The following is a 24,143-nucleotide window of genomic DNA, read 5'->3' as shown; positions in this document are numbered from 1 at the left end:
TACTTGGGACACAGCTTTCAGTAAACGTTTGGTACTGTTATGGGATGGCCCAATTCTCGTTTAAGGAAGGAAAGTTGAAATTATTTTTCCTGTTATTAATCAGGTGTCCTCTGTGCTTTTGTACGTAGTCCTAACAACCTGTAATACTTGAACATCACTAAGGGAAGTAAATTATGAAACTAGCAAACATCTGAGGCCAAAGTTATTTCTGTTCTAACAGCTTTAATAATGCTTATTGATTTTGAATAATCGTTGTTTAAAAGTGGACCATTCAGTTAACTTTTTAAATGCCACTTCAGCACAACTGTGTTTAAAAGATCAGCTTTTATGGCACTGAAGAATGTATCTGCTGAGAAATGAAAGTTGTTGGTGTATGCATTAGGTAGAGGAAGAAAGGTTTTAGGCCGGACGAAAAGTTAACTATTTATTCAGAAGTATCGGTTGGGAAATTGAGAAGACCCATGCCCTCCCTGCATGTGTATTTGGGCGCAATTATGACCTTATTTGGAATTGTAGACAGATACACCTTCTGATCCCACCCGTTTATTGTTTTAAGGGTGATTGTTGTCCTCCTGTGGCTGGTGGAGAAGAGTCAGGTGGAACCTTCCGCTCTGACGTTCATCGGGCAGAGCCGTTTTCTGCTTAGTTCGAGTTTTGGTACTTCATATAAGCATCGCCAGAAGGCACACACGTGTGTTAGTATCACTAGTTCTGAGGAGTTTGGTACATTTGTTTTAATATGTGTAGAATGTGCTTTTTCTTCCTTTTAGCAGACTCACTCATCACTGTGGGGTCTGATACTGACAGACAGATGTACTGTGACGATGAGATGACGTATCTACTGTGAGAATCAAAATTACGTTTGAAAACTTGGACGCACCAGGGTGTTTATATACTGAGGGAAATAGATAAACACACGCATGCATGCAAATGGCACATCTCTCTACTGTGGAGTTCGTGTGAATTTTTAATTTTCATGGAATTGCAACCGCAATCATGACTAAAAGAACATCCACTCCTAGGGAGGTTTTACAAAAGCCACTAAAAGAATGAGGTAGATGAAAATGCAATGGGTTGTCATTTGGGGTTATTTTTATTTAAAAGTTGTGCTACGTTTGAAAATTGTTTTTATTACTACTCTCCTTTTGTGATTGAAAGGTCGTCTAATAGTAAGCAGTATAGTAATAGGAAGCTCCTTTTTAAATTGCTGGCAAACAGCTTTAAGTGCACTTTCTTTGATTACACTTCCATTTTTTTGTTAAACTTGAATTTTCTGAAGCCTTTTATGTACCACTAAGCAAATAACTTTAACTTTTAATAAACCTGATTTACATGTTTATTATATTTCTAAAGTGACTTCAGTCCTCAAATCTAGCTGGGAAACTGTTTAGGAGATAGAATCAGTTGATTTTCTTTTCTTTCTACATCTAATTAAGCACTAACTGATTTTACTACTTTATTGCCTTTACATTGCTTATTCTTATTGACTGAACTCTGTCCTTCACTTTGTTTTGTTGGAAATTTAAAATTATTTTCTTACTGTATTTATCATACCTACTGTTTTAATAATCTGCTTTCTTTAAATGCAATAAATCCCAAATGGATTGCATATTCTTTGTAATTAGTGACTATGGAGTTTTTCATTATTTGTCTTAAAGGTTTTGGGTGTAGACTCTGATTCGGCTCTTTTACTCATACCACAGACATGAAAGCACCTAGCATGCTCCAACTAGTGGAATAGAAAAATGAATAGGATTAGATTTCTGTTCTTGGGGGAAAGCTCACAGCGTACGACTTAAGTAGGAAAACATTGTGACCTAGCATTCTTGCAGCAAAAATACTTCATAGCACAATCTGTTCAGAAACTACAATTACGGATTATTACAATGACGAAGGTAAGTACCCTCTGAAGTACCCCGTGAAAGTCCGGCATTGTTTTTGCATTGTGTCTAATTTATTTAGGCTCCTTAAAATCTGGTAACATATATAACTTAAAAATACTTGGTTAAGTCAAATACTGTAACCCTTGATTATGTCAGAGAAGAGGCTTTGGGGTGTTAAAGAGAAAACCCGTGTATTGGACTGGTGCTGGTGGGCTGCGTCCGGCGTCAAGACCGCGTCATCTTACGTAGTATTTCACACATGGTGGCCTTTAGACTGGGGCTTGTGGAAAGATTCATCTTGTTAGGAACTTTTTTCCCTTTTTTTGACTTAGCAACATTGAAAGTTACACGGGAGAATAAGGGCCCTGTGTTTTTAGGAAATGGTACCAACTGTGGAATGTACCACTGTTCAAGCTGAGCTGGAGAAAATCATAGCCCGCGATTAGAGCTGTTTATATCCCCTTTTAAGGATCTAAATGACATAAAGGCTAGAAAGGATGCCAGCTCGGGCCTCACCGGTAGGAGGTAGTTTGTTACTCTCAGAGTGGAGTTCTCTGTCGCACACGTAGAAACAGCTGGCCTCGGCCTCAGCCGGCCGGCACGGCTGCGGTTCCACGCATGTTCCGGACAGTTTCTGATCCCAGACTTCGCAGCCAGGCCACTCCTACCGTCTACGGCTAGAGTTGCCACCTTTCACTGGAGACCCCTACTGCTGTCACCTGTCCCTTGTGAAAATGTTTCCGGAAAGACAGTTTCGGTTTTGGGTCACTCCCTCACTCCCTCCTCGGGACGTGTACGGAATTTCCGGGGACATGGGTGCCAACGGCCTCTGCACCTCTTCTGAGGACACACAGTAACTGTGATGACGCTGGGAAAAAAACATTCCGTCCCTCCCCGAACAGCTGAGCTCTTTCTTCACGCGTTTTGGCAGGGCCGGGACTACCCAGAATGAGGACTTCAGGTGGACACACATCCACTCAGCTCAGCAGCTGGCAGGAACCCGGAAGTGCAGGCTTTGCCCCTTGACCTTGACCACAGGGCAAAGGATAGCTCTAGGGAGGTACCTGCCGAATGGCGCTGCACAGCTTTATGCCAGTCGGTCACAATCTTCAAACTGGTTACTCTGTCCGGGCAGGATGCCAACGGATGGGACAGACATTCCCTGAGTCTTCATTCCTGATTCTAAAATACGATTTTGAAGCCGTTACGTGTTATAAAGAACGACAAGCAGCACGTAGTACATTGAGTAAACCAGTTTATTCACATCGCACGTTTCTGCCATGCAGCTTACTGAATTGCACGCCGTGTCATAACAAAAAAGACAAGCACTGTGTTTTGAAAATGGCTTTATATAGAAAGATAATTGTCTCCAATGAGTTAACTACAACCTTATAAAGCACAGTAGACAGTTGAAAACCGCCACGGATAGTTTTCAAATGCACGTGTAAAGTCTGTAGGTAAAGAGCTTTTCTACTTTACACACTGTAAAATTAAAACCAGTTTTTTTAGTATGGCAGCTGAATAGTGTACTTTTAATCTTATTTTAATAAATGTATAAAAACAAAAATAACTTAAGTATACATTATTACAAGGCTCAGATTTGTAGGCAATGTTTAAATATTCTCTCATGTTAACAGTGTCTTACAAATTCTGCCAGTCGTGGTACGCACACAATGGGGGTCAGTACGCGCTGAAGCACAGAAGTGTTTATGGTTGACAGCAACCCACACTCATCCATTCATTCCCTACTTTATAATAAAATCTTGCAGAGTAAAGATGAAAATGAGAGAGGACAGGTTTCTTACAATATTTAACATTTTCATAAAAAGATGAAATATCCCCTTGGTAGAATTCTCCCTACAGTCAGACTTGTATGCCTTTTAACTTAAAGAAAAAAAAAAGTCAAACATAGTATGCCCTTTTAATCCATTAATCAGGATGGCAAGTGTTAGATAATTCATACACTCTAACAAAAAACCAGGAATGTCTTTAAAAAATTTAGAGAAAATAGAGCTTAAAGTTCAATGTTTCTATTTTGAGAAGATTTTATAGTAAAAATGGTACCAGGCCTAAAATACCTAGACTTTTCTATTTTTAAATTAATTGTAACTATTCTCAGTGTATTTTATTGGGCCAAAATGACAAAATATCTTATTTAAAATGAACAATACCATGTTGGACCCCTAAGGGTTGTTTTGGGGAAAATACATCCTATTATCATTACAGCAAAGTCTTTTTATCACTCAGCATAGGAATCAAATTTGTGGCCTTATGAGGCAAAGTAGCCATTTTCAAAGTAGTGTGTTCATCATCATCATGGTACAATACAGCGCCCTCAGCCTACTGGGAAGATTCTCCGTGCTGAGATGCTAGCATGGGGAATTTATTCTCCAAAAACACTATACCGAAAAGAAACCAAATTTTACAGATGGATAAACTGAGGCACATTAAAGTAACATCCCTAATACGAGATACAGAAACGGCAATGTGGAAGTAAGCTTCACCCTCAATCAACACTAACTCTGGTGCTCTGAAGCTACACCAGTATTTAAAGCGGCTCACGTGAACCCATTAAGAAATCTGGATAATATTTTATATCCCGATGAACCTGTTTTTGTGAATGCGTCCAAAGGGAGCTAATTTACACACATGAAAAGACCAAAGAACGAGAAGAGCATTGTATGCTGGGGCGGTGAGATCTATTTCTTAGGCGTATACAATAAAGATAAATAAATGCTTCAGGCCCAAGTATGAGATCGTGTCTACCAACACTCCGAGCTGTCGGTAAAATGCTCACACGCGCGTAAAAAGGGCAAGAAGAGAGTACGGGGGAGTAATCCCGTCATCAACCGGGGCATCTACATGACTTTGTTCTAAGGCTTAAGGTTCATTACAGGGTCAACCCTGGGCCATCTGGACTCTGTGGCCTTGAAAGTAGCACCCATATAACTGGGAACCCCCACCCATCAAGGAATTTAGTAGGACTGCAAATTCAGAGAGGCGAAACTCTTACTTTGCTACAGGAATTTTGGAACCAAAAATCTGTAATCCACTGGCAAGAGTGCCGTTATTCTATGGAACTTAGTAACAGTGTTTGAAATTAAAAAGCTTAAAAAAAAGCTGAAAAGCCTTGGATATTAGATCACAGAATTTGTTGCCTGGTCATATCATCGTTTCTAATGTGATTCTCATCGGATGGGAAATGACGATGCAAGTTCTTTTCCTCTTAATGCCTCTCAACTTAGAGGAGGGAAGGTTTAAAGGGTTTGTTCTAGCAAACTAACCAACGTTCCTAAGGAGAAGGGAGCCTACAGCTAAAGGAAATCATAACTTAAGTGCCAGTTTCTCACAAACCGTGTATTTAAACGCGAGTGATGACTCGGAATCGCGCTCCTGGCTGTGCTCGGCCTGTGAGTGCTCAAGGCCTGTGAGTGGCCTTGAGGAGGCACTTCGACCGGATCCACCACTGGAAGTATCTCCTATTAAAGGAATCACACAGGATGACTCCGTTTTATAACGGAGGTGAAGCCCTTCCTAAGGAAATGAAGCTGGTGTTAAGTAAAACTAACACTATTTCTACACTGGCTTCACGTTCATTGTTATTCAGATGTTTCTCGTAATTGTCAACTAATTTTCACTTTCTGCACAAGCAGCAAATTAGTAGTTTTAAGGGCTGGAAAGCAGTTATTATTACCGATTCCCAAGTATATTTTTCCATTTTTATAAAGTATTACTCATGATATATTAAATAGGAGGATAAAGGAAAGACGAATGTGAATCTTAGAAACAGTGGGGCAGACAACTCCCCGTGACGTATTGCTTACCAACTGTATACAGCAGGCGCCACTCCCGCATCACAAATGTGAAACATAGTCCGGGCATGGCGTGCTATGTCTGTACCGCATGACGTACACTGTAGACTGATGCCACCAATATAACATCACTACTGCAAGCACGTGCCATATCTGGTGGCTTGATCCGAGGTAGTTTAGTTGTCCTGGAAGGGAAGGCGGAGAGTCAAGAATATTGACTGTGGTATTTGATATTAAAATACGAATATATTTTTATCTCTGGACTTGGAAATATGGCTTCACAGCAAAAAGACTTTGGCAGCATCAGAGCACCTGGAGACTGACAGGAGATTCATCCAAACCCAAAGGCTTTTTTTTTTTTTAAAAAGGATGAATTCACATTTGGGTCTACTTTAAGGACATTGGTGAATTCTGGAAATATGATTCCAAATGTGTCTTCCAAACTAATTTGGTTAATTTCAGGAATCTGATCTTTCGTCTCCCCTGTCTCATGTCTTACTTATCTGGATATATGTGTCATGGACTAATCCACAAAATGTAATTAGTATGGCTTCATCGTTACTGAGGTTGATTAGTTCAAATACACACACACACACACACACACACACACACAACTTAGAACTATTTCTGTGCTTAAATTCCAAGATTGGATAATTAACACGTGGGAAGCTTCTTGAAAAAGAACAAAATAAATGAAATCCAGAGCTGTAGAAATTTAGATGTAACTCTCTTTTCCTTACTCCTGGCGCTTCTGTGGTCATGTCATGTAAATATTCTCCAGTCACCATCCCTGTCTCTTCTTGCCAAGAGAAACAGCGCAGTGCGTAGACTTTGCAGTGCGAGTCCACACAACCCTTTCTGTGGGCCTCCTACAGCCTTGTTTGGTGCTACGGTGGACGGTGACGGTCTAGTGAAACCCACAGACTCATTTTCAAAAGAACAAAACACAGAGGATTACAAAGAAAACTGATCACATGTCAGATAAGTATCCTAGATCTACTTAATTCTGTCCATGGACCCCTTTGGGGATCCTTGGACCCCGTCAGATACCACTGTGCTGTTTCTACATTTGTGAAGATGTAACTGAGCCGAAATGGAGTTCCTCGGTGTCAATCTGTTGATGCCACAGTAGCAGCCACCAGCAGCCACCATTCTCACGACTGCACGGTTCTCTCTGCAGCCAGGTCATAAATGGGGACTGGGGAGACGCGGTTTCTAAGCCACTGGCTCATTCAAGAGCATCTGAGCTATCATTTAGATCCGTGAAGCTTTTCACCTCGTACGGTCTCCGGATGTCCGCTGCTCCCGCCGTGCCCGCACTCTGCCACACTCGCAGCTACATGGGGGCACACTTTATGTCAAGCTCATCCGGGAGAAATGTTAAGTTACGTAACATTTGACCTTTTTCAGGGATCCTATGTTAGACAACTGGAAACTTCTGGTATGAAAGTTCTGGCATAAAAAACTTCTGGCATAAAAATACTATGGCCACAATTATGTAATGTAGAAAATGTCATGGTTCAGTTTTCTACGTGTACTTGTCATGAAAAAATAAGAAAAGAATTATTAGGGGCGCCTGGGTGGCTCAGTGGGTTAAGCCTCTGCCTTCAGCTCAGGTCATGATCCCAGGGTCCTGGGATCGAGCCCCGCATCGGGCTCTCTGCTCAGCAGGGAGCCTGCTTCTCTTCCTCTCTCTCTGCCTACCTCTCTGCCTGCTTATAATCTCTGTCAAATAAATAAATAAAAAATCTTGGAAAAAAAAAGAATTATTAATAAGGTGCTATAAAAATATATTTTGCTAGAACCGTTGCCTGAGGAAAACTGTGGCTCTCCCTGAGGGAGGGCGGGTCTTCAATGTAGGGTCATGTCCCAGTTATGCTGTGGAATCCTAATGCTTACCCTCGGGTTCTTCTTACTCTTATTTCAAACTCACCAGTGACAATCAAGTGCACAGAAGAAAGCCTGTGATCTATACCTTCTCTAGATCAGGGTTTCTCATCCTTTTTCTTCCTAACATGCATTATGAGTAGCATAATCCTATCTTCAATGCACTGTGGAAGACATTCTTAACCCAGGAAGGCGGGACAAGTCTGCAGTTTGAAAGGGAACACTGCCCTACGTCTAGCTCCTCACACCAAAACATCACTGCTCTACGCACGCTGTCCTCTTGACTCAAGCCAAAGATCCCTAGACTTCTGTCACGCTGCGCCTCACTCCACCGCGGCCTCCACGGCCGGGACTGAGGTCGAGGAAGGACCAGCACAGCACTTGCTGACTCGTACTGAGTGCTTACTGCTCCTGAGGAACTTGCTAAATGGTTCACGTGCGCTTTCTCACATAATCCTCAGTAACACCCTGAGAGAAAGTATGACCTCCAGGCTCAGGTGAGGAAATGACCCGAAAAAGCACGAGTAATTTCTTTAGCTCATGCAGCTAGTAAGTGGGTGACGCGGATTTGAAGCCCGGCAGTCTGACTCCAGACCTAAGTCCCTAAACAGGCAAATACAGATTTTGGACAACATCATTCATTCTACCTAGTGTGCTCTTGGTTATTTCCTATCAAAGGTGGTTTTTCCCCCGGACTGAAGAATCAGGGAAATCTGTCCTTCTATTGAGGTACTAGCTTGTGTATATCTTGCAGACGTGAAGACCCTTAACTTACGTTATTTTCCCTTTAGCACTGGGTACTAGGAAGCTGAAAGGCAGATTGGCGGCTTTATCTACTTTTAGAACCTCAGGATGGATATGTGGTGAAGTGATCCTAACCCTGGCTTCTTTTCGTTCTCTTATTTTCCTCTGTCTCTTTTCTTATCTCTTGTTTTGTGGATCCCTACATATATAAATTATTTCTTAAGATGAGCTGGTTTATAAAGAAGTCAATGGAAACTGATAATTAGTATTCCACACAAAAAGCAGGGTTTGGGAGTCAGAAGACTCCCAGCTCGTCACTAGCTCACAGTCAGGAAATGGTGGTGAGCTCGTCGACTGCACTCGAGTTTGTCGAAGTCCTTTGAAAGTTAAGCTTTTAGATTACATTTGACAATAGGAGAGCTATTCTGTAACCACTAATACCGAAAAAAATCTAACTTTTGATACTCGAGCATATACTTCTACCATATATTTAGAAGAAAGTCGTGAGATCACTGTGAAAGTGATACTTACCTGGAAAGTACCGCTCTGGAACTTTGGAGATGTAGAACAGGAAAGCCAGAAGAGCGATCACATACATCACAATCACACGCGGTGCGAAGTCCTGAAAAGCAACACATTTTTTCACAGATCTTTTTCCTGTGACTGAATTACTCATTTATTAGGAATCTAATTCACAGATTAGGTAGAAGTTATAGGTGGAATTTAACCTTAATTGTAGGCAGTCTCCAATCATGGGAATCTTGCTCTCACTACTGTAGGAAACGGGTGCCGGGCTGGCTTCAACCGTGAAGCTTCTTTTTTTTTTTTTAAAGATTTTATTTATTTATTTATTTATTTGACAGACAGAGATCACAGGTAGGCAGAGGCAGGCAGAGAGAGACAGAGGGGGAAGCAGACTCCTTGAGAGCAGAGAGCCTGATGTGGGGCTCGATCCCAGGACCCTGAGATCATGACCCGAGCTGAAGGCAGAGGCTTAACCCACTGAGCCACCCAGGTGCCCTATCTGTGAAGCTTCTGACTTTCGGTTTTGGCTCTGGTCATGGTCTCAGGGTTGTGAGACTGAGCCCCTGCGGGGCTCCCTGCTCAGCGCAGAGTCTCCTTGGGATTCTCTCCCTCTCCTTCTTCCTCCCTGTAGGAAATGGTCCGCAGAAGTGGAACGGAGTGCTCTAACGGTGAGGGAACTAAGGGAGCCAGAACTTTACCACGGCTGAAGGTCCTAAGGACACCCCAACTAGAGGTGCGCGGGTGGAATGCGTGGGGACTGGACCAGCTGAATAAGCAAGATCTGAAGGTCAGCGGCGCCTGGGGGGCTCAGTGGGTTAAGCCTTTGCCTTCAGGACTCAGGTGATGATCTCAGGGTCCTGGGATCGAGCCCCACTTTGGGCTCTCTGCTCAGCAGGGAGTCTGCTTCCCCCTCTGTCTCTGCCCGCCTCTTTGCCTACGTGTGATCTCTGTCTGTTGTTATTATTATTATTATTATTCCGGAGGACCTGTCACACGATGTGGGACTCGATCCCAGGACCCACTGAGCCACCCAGGCGCCCCAATAAATAAAATCTTTAAAACAAAACAAAACAAAACTGAAGATCAGGGACTTGTGGTTAAAAAGACACAAGAGTGTTGGGAGCACCTGGGTGATTCATTCGGTTAAGCGTCTGCCTTCGGCTCAGGTCATGATCCCACGGTCCTCGGACCCAGATCCACGTCTGGCTCCGTGCTCAGTGGAGAACCTGCTTCTCCTTCTCCCTCTGCCCCTGCTTGTGCTCTTTCTCCCTCTCATTCTCAAATAAATAAATAAATAAAATCTTTAAAAAAAAAAAAAAAGAGGTTTACCGGCCCAACTGTGAAATCTGTTCACCAACCCAGATAAGCGGGCCTCCTGAAACTACTATATGAAGCAGTCCCTCTCTCAGCTCTAACTGGAAAGCTTTTCCTTGCCCTAAGAAAATTAGCCAGCTAAAATTCATACATATTGATCCTAATTCTGGTTGTAAATTCACAAGAAGCCATTTAAGAAATAAAGACAAATTACTTCTCTACACATAGTTGACAATTATCCCGGCCCTCCTGAAATCCTCCATTCTTAGAATAATGAACATGAGAACACAGCCATACCCTGCTTCCCAGGATTAGCCCTTCTGGAACTTTTCATCTTTGGTTAAGTCTCTCTCTCTCTTTCCCCATCTTTTAAAAATTATAGCTTATGGGAGAATTTCTCAGAAGTCTCCCTCTGCTTCTTCACTGGAATGATCTGTGATCACATTAGATTTCTATGTTTCAGAACCTCTATTTTTCTAAACCCTATTTCTATTCTAAGATTTCTGAAACCAGGAAAGCACCCATATTTTTCTGAATTTCTCAAAAATCTACTGGCTCAATAGGTCTGGTTCGCTTTCTCATCATAAACTTAAAAGGGATGTTTTTATGTCATGTCAAATTCTGGTCCCTTTTCTGTCAATAACCAGTTACTCATTTCGGGTTAGAATTAAATCTAGCATTGTAGTTCGCCACGGTACTTCCTTATATTCAGGGAATTAAAATTGGCAGAGAAATGAGGTTTTCAGTTACCAGGATCACGGAAGTTCCTCACCACTGTCTCACTTTCTCCCATTTCTTAATGTTATGAAGAAAGCATCACCCTGTTCTCCAGCCGACACAGCGGCCGAGTCCTATCACTCGATTTGCTAGATCACCGAATTTCCTTTCTTTCTAGTTGTATACCCAAATGCTTTCCACCGTGCTGTCGCCAACTTCATTCAAGCACATGTGAGCCTACTATCAGTTCTGTCTTCTAAAGAATATGTGACCCTTGTGTATCAAACCTGCAGTCAAATCCCCCAACTCCGGAAAAGACCCCCTTGCAACGAGTGTGCATTACTTCCGCTAGGTTTCCTGGCATATTTACTGATGATAAAAATTCTTACGTTTCGTCTCAAGTGCTTTCTTAAAGCATTTTCTGTGGCTCTCTGAGATCCTAAGTCTTCTTCCTAATCCCCTTCTCCAGAATACGGAGCCGTTCTCTCGACTTGCCCCGAAACATCTAACTCTAAAAGCTCTTTTACTTGCCGGCGTGTGGTCCTTGGGGGGTGGACATGCTCCCAGGGCTCCGGCTACCCGGACGGTGGCGGTTTTCAAATCTTGATCGCCGGTCGCCAGCTGTGACCCGAATTCCAATTCCACCCCCACCGCGACGTCCCACAGGCGCCTCCAACTGCACAGGTCCACGGAAAAATCCTTTCCAGCTCCTTTCCTCCCCCCATTCAATCAAGCGATCAGTCCCTCCTAGCTCGGTGTTCGCGTTCTCACCGGCGTCGCCCCGGCCACAGCTAAGGGCTCGCCCGCACTGAGGCGGCAGCAGGAGCACTAAGAACCTAGCACTGCGCACCAAGACGTCTTGGAAGAAGGCAGCAGGTCCACGGCCCTCTCCCGCACGGCCTGCCGGTTTGTGAAGAGGGAGCGCGATGGCATGGACATGCACACACGAGCATTTCCTCCAGTGACAGAGCCGCCCACCGGTCTGAGCACAGGATTCACCCAGAGCGACACGGAGAGGACCGAGAACGCGGACGAGCGAGCACACTCAACGCACCTGTACGATAGGCGCCCCGACGCCTCCATTGAGCCAAACCCAGTGAAGCGTGGGGATCAGTCCGTAGCCCGACACCGAACAGAAGATGAGCGAGCGCAGCCTCTGCCACTGCTGCGTGAGGTAACTGGGATGGATCTGCGCGAAGAACACGGCCAGGATCATGGCGAGCACCGTGACCAGGTACACCTGACGCCAGTACTGGGCGGAGGGAAACCGGGCGTTAGTCACGAACGTGCGAGCCGCGGAAGAGCCATTCCGGGTTTCGCACCGCACGCTCCAAACGTGCTGATGTTTTCCCTCCCTTTCTAGCCAGGGTCAACCTCTTCCTCAGAACGGCGCGTTCCACCCGCCGCTCGGGTCCTCGGGATGGCGGAGCGCCGGCAGAAACCACGCTGGCCCACACAACCGCATTGCCGGAGCACCCGTCACACGCCAGGGGCAGTGCACGTCCCGCAGACGAAGCTGACTGGGACACGGACTCTGCCCGGGGGCGAGCCCGCAGACGCGGGGGGACAGACAGCGCCCGGCGGCTGGATCACCAGGACCCGACGAGAGCCAGTGAGGCAGCCGCAGCCGCAGCCGCGCTGGAGCGCCCGGGGCCGGGCCGGGGCATCTGCTCCCTGCGGCCGCGCATAAATGCCTCCCGGAGGAGCGGGCGTCCAAGCAGAGGCCTGAGGAGTCCGCGCGACTGTGCGGACGAGGGAGTTCTCAGGGCGAAGGAACAGCGCGAGCGGCGGGAGCGCCTCGAGAAGGGAGGCCGAAGGCGGAGACGGAGAGGCCCGGGACTTGGAGCTCTAGCGCGGGCGGCCCGGCCGGGACACGCCCGCTTCTCACACCGGCTTCCGGGGCTCCCACAGCGCTGTGAGGAAGGGGGGGGGGGGGGCGGCTAGAAGATACTAGAATAACCGACCCCAAAAGAGAATGGAGGCTTGGGTTCTCGCTGAACAAGGAAGACACAGAAGCGAGCAGCAGTCAGGAGACTTTTCCAAAACAAACTCGGGTCCTAATGGCTGACGGGATGTGTGAGAAGGCGGAGCGGATGGCCCGGCGGTCTCCATCACGAAAGGCCGTGCCCACGGGCGGCCTCTGCTCACCGAGCAAATGCGCAGACGATGCAGGTGTGGTGCTTGTGTGCGTGCGCGAGAGCGAGTGGGAAAGCAGGAACGTGCGTCTGAAGGGCTCACGGGGCGTTTGGGAATCGAAACGAGCAGCGGAAGCCCCAAAGCCGGCGCCGCACAGGGCAGTCCCTCCGCTCGGCCCCAGGCGCTGGCGCGGGGCGGGGAGCTTCCGGAAAGCAGGCCAAACCGTCTGGCTCGTCTGTACCCACGTGTACACCCCTGGGGGAGGGCCCAGAGTTTGCGATCTCATTCTCTAAGCAGCCTGTGCTCCTTCAAACATAAAGAGCCGCTACAGCAACTGCGTATTCGGGAATGATCAGGCACCAGAGGAAAGAAAATGATTTTCCTTTAAACGATCACTAGCTCTGGTGGTTCTCTTTTCTCTTGGAAACCGAGCTTTTCTGAAAAGAGATTTAGTCCCACTACCCTCCTGAATTATCGGGTATATCTGGGAAAAGGTAAACGGAAAACAGGTCAGCTTTCAGAGAAAGACTAAAACCAGTAAAACAATTCAAATACGGCACGACTGCACTCACAAGCTCCTACGGACCAGCTTAGACCAGATTTCCTAAAAGATATAAATGGTTTCCTGCAAAATGAGTAAGTGAAACCTCAGCACATACGAACAACTATTAAAATCAAATCAGTTTACAAGGTTAACTGCACCTATATTTAATTAAATGCTTATGTTCCAAAGTAATTAGGCCTAAAAAGCAAATGGCTCATATGTTAAGTGGCTATAATCAATAATTCTCTTACTTCAAACCAAATTTATGATTTTTCTCTTTGCTACTTTTACACTTTAGATCAGTTCTCTCTGTTACTGTGCAGAGACAAAGGCCCCACTTAGGAATTCTCAGTTCAGAGGAATCCTGCGCTACAGCCCGTCTTCCCAGGACGCGACGGCTGGGGAGGACGGCTTGGAGCACCGTTACATGTGAGGGCCCGTGGGCAGGAAGGCTGCGGTCTTTTGCGAACAGGACCACAAGCACCTAGTATGTCCCCTGCCCCTGCCCAGCTCTGTCCTGCCTCTGAAAGGGAGGGAACTAAAAGACAAAAGAAAAAGAAAAGGTAAGGGTAGGCCAGCAGGAAGCAGAGAACAGAGCTGGTGCGGGCTTCCGGAACGGGAGGCCTTCAGAGGTACCGGGCCCAGGGGAAGACCGTTTACCCCCTTGGCGGGGACTGAGGTGATGGGACAGGATTACATTCTGCAGTTTGGTGGGCCAACAGAATCCGAAAGCAGTGTTTCAAATGCTGCTTTGCACAGGGCAACAAGTAACTTTTGTGACATCAGAATCAAAAGCAGAGTCGATCTCTAACTCAGAAGAGACACCATTTAAGTCACTCGTCACCCAGCAGGTCTATCTCCATGCTTACCTCCAAATATCAGACTAAAGAAAGGAAAACGTATTTCTGATGAAGAACTTAGTCAAACATGCTCAAACACAAGCCCTTTATTTTTTTCGCTGAGAGAGGAGTAAAGGATCAGGGGAAATGGAAAGCAGCAGGCAGCTTCATAATGTTATCAAGCACTAACTTTAACTTCAGCTCTATAAACATAAAAGACATGTAATGTGCACCTGAGGAATCATGTAGTTACAGGGATTTAGTGGAAACATTGATAACTTAGTGTTGACATCCGTTTTCAGAAATAATCTTTAAATATATATTTCAATGGAAAATCAGTAAAACGAGTTTGGATCTAGTAATAGATATTAGAGATCACAGGGACTTCTGAAAAATGAGTTTATACATATATAAGACTCATATTTCTTCTCTAAGTTAATTATGTGTTTACTCAGAAGTTCAAAGGAACCATGGCAAGAAAACACAAGACCTATGGGAAAGGTAGAATGTAAAATGTTTTAAGTTACTTACGTTATTACAATAAAATGCATAAAATACCCCAGAGACGTAGCATCCCAGTATTCCAATAGAAATTCCTGCATAATCTAAAGCCATCCATCTTCGACAGGTTTTTTCTGATCGATGGCAGGAAAAAAGATGATAGCCCACAGAGCAAAGCATACAGACCTACGGACAATAAAACAAATCTTAGTGAAGTGAAACAAAAAGGAATGAAAGCAACTCATGTGTGACGTTCAGGGAAGTGGTTAGGTCAAGTCCAGGCTTTCTGGCCAGACTTGAACCTGGATTCTGGCTTTGTGCCCTAAGGCAAGCCATGTCATTTTTCTAGGTCTAGGTTCCTTATGGGTAAAATGAGGCTAAGAGTAATAAAGACATTTAAAATGGTAGCTGTTTTATAACACAAAATTTTAAATAAGCAGCACAGCAGTGGGAAAATGATATAATGTCAATGTTTTTAAAATACTGAAGCTTATTTGGATTCACAAATGAGTTTCCTTTTTAAAAAGTACCCACTAGAAGATCAAAGAACATCAGATTGTGGGATGGAAAACCATAAGGTCCTCCTACTTAGCTACTCCCCAGCAGAGCTCCTGATAACATCTGTTACGTGTCCTAGATATCGTCATCGAATGTATCGAACACCTACGATCTACAAGTCCACACATTCGAACACACACTACATACTTTTTAATCAAATGGAATCACATAATACATTCTGCTCTACAATTTTGCTTTTTACGCTTAAGACTTCCCATGTCCATATGAACTTTCATTGTCTACAGTTTACTTTTGGGATGTAAGTTAAACACGGCTTTGTTGTGTCCAAGAAAAAAATAACTGACTTATGCTGACTTTTTATGTTGCCAAATTGAGAGCAGAGCTAATCGGATTCAAGCAGCTGCTCTGAAGATTGATAAGGTTTCCACGGCTGAACTCCCTCCGGCCATTAAATACCTGCTGTGTGTCATGCCCTGGGATACAAGGACGAGCCCTTTACTGTCAGAGAGGTTTTCGGGAAACAAGTGGACAGACGAGCAGTGATGTCAGAAGTCACAGTGAGAAAACAGGAGGGAGGGGCCTGGGTTTGGGGGTGCATGTGTGCACTTGTTTGGTGGGGAAGTGGCGGGGGGAAGCGCTTCACAGAGGGGCTGCCACCAGGGCCGGATCCTGAAGGGCGGTTCAGGCCGTCATCTAGAAGAAATACAAATACAGGCGACCCCGTGTGTACCGCAGGGGCCACAGGGAAAGCAGAGTTGAGAGACACAGAGCCGTTAAGGAATGTCGTGTGGCCCTTCATAATACCATTATGACAGACAGTTTCGACGTCGATACTACGGGCAAGGTGTGATACACCTGAAGATCTTAAGTGCAGCCTTACAGAAAGGCGGAGAAGGGAGGTTACAGAGGAGCCCTGGAGAGCAATGACAAGAGCAACGACAAGCCAGTGCCGGCAGGAGTGCAGCCAATGGCACAGATAAGTAATATGAAGCACAGACAAATGACAGGAAGTAGGTCAAATAAGTGTTTTGTAAGCAGCTGCTCAGGCAGAAAAACGGTCAGCTAGCCAGTCTACAGTCCGGTCATTAAACAACCCTAATCGGGCCCCACAGCTCCGGTATCAACACTCAAAACAACGTACCTAGCCACAATGTCCTTTCCTCGTCCACAGTCTGGAGTCTTCATCAGTCTGTGGCTCAGGCTAGTAAGCCACAAATCCGAGTTCGCTGACCCAATGAAACACGACTCTCAGAAGTTTGGTTATTGTTTGCTCAGATTACCCTTGAGATCAAACACCATAAGTCTAGAGGACACCACGGTGTGCATTATTGTTGACAAGGAAAGATCTCATTGTCACAATGCTGAGCGACACAAAAAAGCAAGCAGAGATGATGACAGCTCAGAAATAGGCAGGCAGGTAGATGGGAGGCGGCTGTGCGCACACAAATGCCAAACACGGCCGCCTCTGCAAAGTGGAATGGCTTTTACTTCCTTCCATACACTGTTTTGTTTGAATTCCGACGGGACTATATTTTATAGTAACAGTAAGAAACAACAATAGGACTAATTTCATTGTGAAAAGGAAAACAAAGAAAAAAGTTACACTTTTTAAAAGGAAATTAAAATACATAGTGTTAACAGACAGCACTGAGTTTTTAAAAGTAAACCTATACTTAGTATCTGGTCTAAAAATGAAAAGAAATCCAATTTAAAAGAAATGTGTTATTATCAGTATTCCTTAAAAAAAATGAAAAATTACGTGGCAAATTGAATTCAGATAATAAAGTTTTCTGGAAACTTTCCTTCTGTGGACTATCTCACTCCATCAAGGCAGAGAGATAATTGGAGGGTGACATCCTACATCTAATCTCCTTGGCATGACAACCAAATACTTTCCAAATATTCTCAGGCTCCTGCCTCCCTCCAGCCTCATCCTTCTCCATTCTCCCACCAACCAACCACAGAGGCCAATCCCTACCAGTCTAGAAACTGTTGGACGGTCTCTTGCTTCTGGGCCTTTACACGAACTACTCTTATCTGTTTAAACCCCTGCGTCACTCTCCCTTCCGCCCTCCTACTTAAGTGACTCGATCGTTCGGACAGGCTGGTTGTGTTCAGCGCTACATTCACGATGCCTAGCTTACCGCCTGGCTGTAGATTTGCTTAGTGCAAATGAACTGAATCTAGGGAAAGGCATTCCTGGATTCTACTCTTCCCTAAGTCAGAAAGACCTCTGGGAAAGTTCAAAGCCCCTGAAATTTCATTCTACTATTCAGGATGTACTCTATTAAATCTGGTTTGTGGGAAGGTACTAAGGATATAATAAAATGGTAGAGGTGAAAGAGAAAAAAAGTTACGTCTTTTAAATTAAAATTAAATGTAAATCAATTTTTTATTTTTCCTTTTTTTAGAGAGCGAGGGGTGAGAGAAGGGGAAAGAGAGAAGGAGAGGGAGAGAGAATCCTAAGCAGGCTCCACACCCGGTGCAGATGCCCAACGTGGGGCTCGGTCTTAAGACCAGGAGATTGTGACCTGAGCAGTAATCAAAAGTCGGACGCTTAACTGACTGATCCGCTCAGGAGCCCCTAAATGTAAATCAATCTTAATTTGTGGTTTACCAAGCTGCCTGCTGACTCTAAGAATTTGAGAAAACTGAGTCAACAAGCTATACATTTAATAAAATAAAAATAACGGAGATGGCAGTTTTCAGTTGGGAAAACCTGCTGTCTTTAGCTGTCTTTAGTATCTTGCTGCCTTCAGCAACTTCTGCAGTGTGTAACAAAGGTCACTGCACTATTTTACCGTCCTGCTGAATAATCCTGAGTAAGTCGCTGTAACATATTTTGGGTTTTTCTTCATTGGCAGCTATAATTCTTTGTTTTTCAGTTCTGCAATGCATTGTTTTCTTAAACCAGTATGAAGATTAATATGCTTTCCTTGAACTAATGTCAGTCGTGGCTGGATGGTGAAGGAATAAAGGGCAGGCCTGGGGGTAGAGGAAAACGTGGGATTTTCAAAGGAGATCCTACTCATATAATTAACAGGAGAGTATAAACCAGTTTTGCTTATTAATGGTTATTAAGAGCATCTCAGTCTGTAAGATACATCTAAAAATTAAAGTATAAAGAAATTGATTCATTTCCGTTTTAAAACCAGAGATGGAGTCTAAGAGAGGTTTAGGCTGCAATGAGGACAAAATGAGTACACTTGTAAGTATAAATAATCGAATAATAATAATAACAAAGATACAAGAGTATTCATTCCCTCAATGAAATTCAACATATTATTCCAAAAACTAGAATTAGGAAAAAAAGGGAAGGGTGACGTTCTCAATGTGTTCTTAGTCTTTTACCTCTGAAGTCTAGGCAACATCTGAGCAGCTGACGTCTGGTACAGAAGCACCTTTCGCACGGTAGCCATGGGTTGTCTGCAGGGAGCGCTGGCCTGCGTTTGCAGGAAGCGGGGAGGGGGAGACAGCTTTTGATTTGTACGTTTTCTGTACTCTGCTTTTTTTTTTTTAATTTTAAAAATGTCAGCAGGATTTCAGCTCACATTTGTTTTCTTCTTTCAGCCCACATTTGTTTTCTTCTTAAGAATTGTTTTTAAAACTACTCTATATAACTTTTAAAGGAATTTTACAGATCCTTGAAGAAAACAGAAAGTGCTAGGGAACTAACAAATACAAAAGGTAGAAAGAAGAAACTGAAAGTATTTGAAACCAGGCAAGCATAAAAAGACCAAAGGAAACAAACATTAAAGCTATAGAAAAGATCACTACCAGCAAAACAAGACATTCAAATTAAGACAGATACATTTACATATCTATATAAATTACATAAACTTATTAAATCTAAAGACAAAGATAAAATTAAGACAAATACAGAAATCACAGACATATAAATAGGAAAAAGATGGGAAATCTTCTGAAAAAAGTTTTAAGCAGTAACTAGTGTTCTAGCTCAGCCAGAAAATAGAGTACAGAGGTTCCTATTCCATTATTAGTCTTAAAACAGAAATCTCTAAAAAGGGAAGGAGAAAAGGAAAGGCATTTTCTCAATCTTTAAAATCGACTGGATTTCAAGTATACTCTAACAGTAAAGCCCAAATATACTCTCATAAAAACATTTTTGCTGCTTGTATTATGAAGATGAATAAGCTAACCTATGTGCTGTTTTGGGGCTCTTTAAAGCAAGTGGTGGCTGGGACGGAAGATCACCTGCCCAAGCTTGTCTGACTGAAGCTCTCTTTACTAGTAATGATGTTTCTGAAATGACTTACCTGGAAGCAGAAAAGACAAATAGAACAGATTACAAAATCTTCTCTGGACGCGCTCGCCGAAGGTAATACTGATGTCATATCATATATTCCCAGGGTGAAGAAGAGGAAAAAGCCCAGCAGATGACTCCAGATGTTTACTGTCTCATTAGATAAAATAAACAAACTGGAAAACAAACAGACACGCATCTCAGATTCATACTGGCTTGCTCACCGTCAGCATTTAGAAGTTAGGGACAGTTTTGGGGGCAGTTATCCAACACTCGCTACATGAAGCCTTTAACGCGCCTCTGCCTTTGTCAATCAGATTTCTCGCTTAGTTTACGTTCTTCCACACCTCCACCAGTCCTGAGATCTTGGCGCTTTTTGGGGGCTCACCTCTACTATCATATTGACTACTTCCTTCCTCCTCTGAGTTATTGATGTATAAATCCATCTCATCCTCCAGCCTATCTTCTCCCTGACGGCTGGCACCACCCGTCTTTCCGACACCACTGTCCCCATCAGAGTACTTTGCTCAGATCGGATGCTAGGTGTCTACAGAAATGAACGTGCAGATTAAAACTGGATGTTCGCTACCATACTTTCATGTTCAAACGCAGGTATCTGAAAACCTGCCAAGTATAAGGTTAGCCACAAACTTAAAATACATTTTCAGCACACATTAGCAAAGCTAAACAGACGCGAGAGAAGCAGAATAAATACAAACTGTTCCACTGGAAAGGCTCTTACGATAGGCGTGCTGGAACAGCTTTGTTGGGTTGTGTGAAACCAAACCAGTTCCTAGGTGGCATGAGTTTCTCCTTTTTAGGAACAACAGGTTACTCTGAGTATCGCTACTGTTTGCTCACTAAATGCCCAGCTGGTCTGAGCAGTCTTAGCGGCACAGGGTGGCGTAGAATGGACCACCCCAACCAGGAGTCAAGAGGCTCACTGCCTCTCTACCTCACCCTCAGCCACAAAGTAGCTCTGTGAGCATAAGTCACTTAACTTCTCTGGCTTCCGTTTCTTCAATTATAAAACAAGGGAGGTGAATTAGATGCTGCTGCAAGTCCCTTCTAGCTCCTTCCTTTTGTGAAATGTTTCTCTAACTATAGATAGAATGCGACTGATTATTTATTGTTTAAAATTCTCTTGCATTTCTCTTGTGAAATCTAATCTTTTTGTTTGAATTAAGGTCTTTGACATTCGCCGGTTCAGAGTCCTTATTAATAAGCATCAATGTATCACTCTAACCTACTGAATTTGTAGGAATCACCATGGTTCTCATTTTCCCATTTTTACACACCATAAGCATAACAGGGTCTCACACTACCAAACGATCATCAAGAATAAGGTGAATCTTATCATGAATTTCAGGCTTTATCCTGTACAAGCATCAGGGGTAAGGACTGCTTACACTGGTGCAGGGGTGAGGATGCAGGGATGTGAAGGAGGTATTCACTACAGGACTAGTTCGGTGGTCAGTACTCTGCTCTGCCTCTGCCTCAGGACCTCGCACTTTGTGAAACTCCACGTGACCTGATTGACTGAACCGAGAGGCAGAACCTTGGCACGCACCTTCCAACTAAGAGAGTGCTGGCAGAACAGCTGTGACATGCAAAACCTCTCCTTACATCCAAAATCTGTCCTGGTCACTCTGACAGCTAAAAGAAGAGAGCGTCAAAGCTGAACTTGGCCAAGACCAAGCTGGTGGGAAGAGCACTTGGAAGAGGATTGCCTGTGGAGAATCTACCCTTACTCTGTGAGAAGTTCTGCTTCTCTGTTCAGCTTCAAAATCAGCAACTAGGGGCGCCTGGGTGGCTCAGTGGATTAAGCCGCTGCCTTCGGCTCAGGTCATGGTCTCAGGGTCCTGGGATCGAGCCCCGCATTGGGCTCTCTGCTCTGCGGGGAGCCTGCTTCCTCCTCTCTCCCTGCCTGCCTCTCTGCCTGCTTGTGATCTCTCTCTCTGTCAAGTAAATAAATGAAATCTTTAAAAAAAAAAAAAATCAGCAACTAGGGTGGTAACAAGTCACCATTAATTGAGTGCCTGTTAGGGGACACGCCCTGTGTAGCATTTTATGTACATAATCTCATTTAATCCTTACTATTTTTTGAAGCAGGAATCGTGATTGCCCTCGTTTTTACAAAAGGGTAAAGTAAGATTCAGAGAGGTCAGCCCTTGTTCAAGGTCCTGAAATGGTTAAGTGGCAGATCGGGACTTTTTGACTCCGCAGCCCAAGATCAGAGCATTACAAATATTTCACTTCTCAGTGCATGAGATTTGGACACTAGCATCAGAATCCAGAGGACTACTGCTACATGGTAATAAAATACTTAAGGTAATTCACCACCTGCTGTGTCCTTGTGAACTTCACCTGCATAGCAGGGCCCGGCTCTGATTTCTTGTATAATAACTTATGCAAAGGAGACACTGGGGAGGCAAATAGTACTTAGGATTCAAATTGTGAAGGCCTGTGGGCCAGCCACTGAGTAGGGATGGGTGGAACGTAATGTCACCTTGTGACGATGAGTCCAAAACACTTTCAAGGCAGGGCAGAAAGATCTGGGGAAAGGCCTTGCTGAAAAGAAGACCAAGAATCAGATGCGTGACTGCTTCGCGAGCAACTCAGCAGCCCACATGCCAGCGCCAATCTGTCACTACCACATCCTAGAACCAACCAGTACCTGTCCCTTCACTCCCTTGAAGTGGGGTTCTATATTTAAGTACACACAGTGAGTTTTAACATAAATCTACTCTAACAACCAGCACACTGATTTTTTTTTTTTTTTTAATCCAGGCACTCCAGGGACTCCAGGCTTTAAAGGTTTAGGTGATAAAGAGATCCCTTTCTTAGACGTGCTTCTAGGCTGCTCCGGTGGAGGGTGGTGCCCATGACAGCTTCTCTCTGCTCCGTCCTTTTCCTACACAGCGTTTTCCACAACGGTTATTACGCAACAGAGTAATCATTCCTGAGTGTGTGTCACTCGGACCAAACCTTAGTAGTTTCACGAGAACAGGACAGTATCCGCTGTTCTGGGCATGGCCTGCTACAGGGTCTGGCACCTGGGAGGGGCTCCCAGTCCCTGCTGAATGAATGAATCAGGGCTGCTCTGAGACATCTGTTCACCTATATGGACACACACACACGTGTAGATACACGTTTACGCATATGCCTATGGCACCTTGACCTGTGTCCTATTACAGTAATACAATTTCCTATCCCACGTCACATTGGGCCCGAACCACCGGAATTTCCACAGGGCTCAGCTAAAAATAAACCAAGCTTGGGTGTGCACTGGGCAAGGACCACCGGCCGTCGGCAGCGGGGGGCTCCCAGCGGGGGCTCCCAGCTGCAGCAAACGCGGCAGGGGCCGCGGAAGCCGCAGGGCAAACTGCTGGGCGGCGACGAAGCCTGCTAACTGTCACTCGCACCCCGTGGGCCGAGCACCGGCGGGGGAAGACGACAGGTAACGAGAAGCGAGTCGTGGGGGAAGGAATGGGAGGGACGGCGCAGGTGGGAACGCCCGGCTGGGGGCGGCGCAGGGACCCCCGACAAAAGGTGCGGGGGGGGGGCAGGGCTCCGGCGTCCCCCGCCGCGGCGGCGACCCCGTACCTTTTGATACACAGCCGGGAGGGCAGGTAGGCCCGGTAGCCGTCGGTGATGTACGGGTTGTCCTTGAGCGACACGGGGATCTGCTCGTAGGTGTAGAGGCGGATGCCGCGGGGCACCAGGACCGGCCAGTACTGGTAGCTGCCCAGCTCGATGTAGTGCGCGCTCTTCAGCAGCTTCTGGTGCATCCTTCCTGCCGCCGTCCCCGCTCCGGGGAGCTCGTCCCGGCCCCGCCTCCCCGGGGAGGGGGCTTCGCCGCCGCCGCCCCCGCCCCGGAGCCCGGCAACGCGGCGCGAGGTCCTACGGTCCCGCCGCTGCCCAGGCCCCGCTCCGCGATCTCACCGGCCGGCCCCCGCCGTCAGCGCCGCGGCGGACCCGACGCCGTCGCAGCCTTCTCTGACGTCAGCACGCCCCGGCGGGACCCGCCCCTCGGCCTCCTCTGGGGCGGGGCTGGGGCGGGGCCGGCGGGCTGGGGGCGGGGCTGGCGCGACGCGGGAACGGATGCGCGCGCGGGTGGGCGGCTCCGAGCCGGACCTTCCCGCGGTTTCTGACCCGCGGAGCCGAGGCGCGCGTCTGTCTTGGTGGGTGAGAAGAGCGCGGGGCCGTGCGGACGAGGACGGGCGGCGTTGTCTTCAGGGGGCGAGGAGACAGCTCGCTGGAAGCAAACGGAGAGCGAGAGCGGACTCCTCCCCGGCTGCTCGGTGGGAATCCGCGGGAGCGTCGAACGGACCCGGTTCTCCGAGGCGCGGCCGGTCCTTCCGGGCGGCGGGAGCAGGAGGGCCGGTGCCGGTCCTGCTCCACGACAGTGTGGTCCAGCCCCGGAGGAGCCCCGGCGGCGTTCCGGGCGCCGAAGCC

At 45.8% G+C, this 24,143-nt stretch overlaps 1 protein-coding gene across 4 annotated transcripts in view; it reads right to left on the bottom strand.

Annotated features, from left to right (window-relative positions):
* PAQR3 (progestin and adipoQ receptor family member 3) overlaps positions 1-23,661 on the bottom strand; it is a 37,542-nt gene extending 13,881 nt beyond the window's left edge. The window contains exons 1-7 of one of the 4 annotated variants that reach the window (XM_045998145.1): positions 23,292-23,661; positions 19,699-19,861; positions 14,933-15,088; positions 11,937-12,134; positions 8,858-8,948; positions 5,708-5,880; positions 5,072-5,362 (exon numbers count right to left, since the gene is read on the bottom strand). In XM_045998145.1, the coding sequence (XP_045854101.1) occupies positions 5,738-5,880; positions 8,858-8,948; positions 11,937-12,134; positions 14,933-15,088; positions 19,699-19,861; positions 23,292-23,476 (936 nt within the window). In that variant the 5' untranslated portion in view covers positions 23,477-23,661 and the 3' untranslated portion in view covers positions 5,072-5,362; positions 5,708-5,737. Of the gene's footprint in view, positions 1-5,071; positions 5,881-8,857; positions 8,949-11,936; positions 12,135-14,932; positions 15,089-19,698; positions 19,862-23,291 lie in introns of those variants that run through there. The other 3 variants (XM_045998146.1, XM_045998144.1, XM_045998147.1) reach the window with 3 other exon arrangements.
* Between the last annotated feature and the right edge of the window lie 482 nt (positions 23,662-24,143).

The sequence above is a fragment of the Meles meles genome, chromosome 2, assembly GCF_922984935.1.
Source record: "Meles meles chromosome 2, mMelMel3.1 paternal haplotype, whole genome shotgun sequence".
NCBI lineage: Eukaryota > Metazoa > Chordata > Mammalia > Carnivora > Mustelidae > Meles > Meles meles.
The sequence above is the reverse complement of the archived record's forward strand: the minus strand, read 5'-3'. Positions and strand labels throughout refer to the sequence as shown.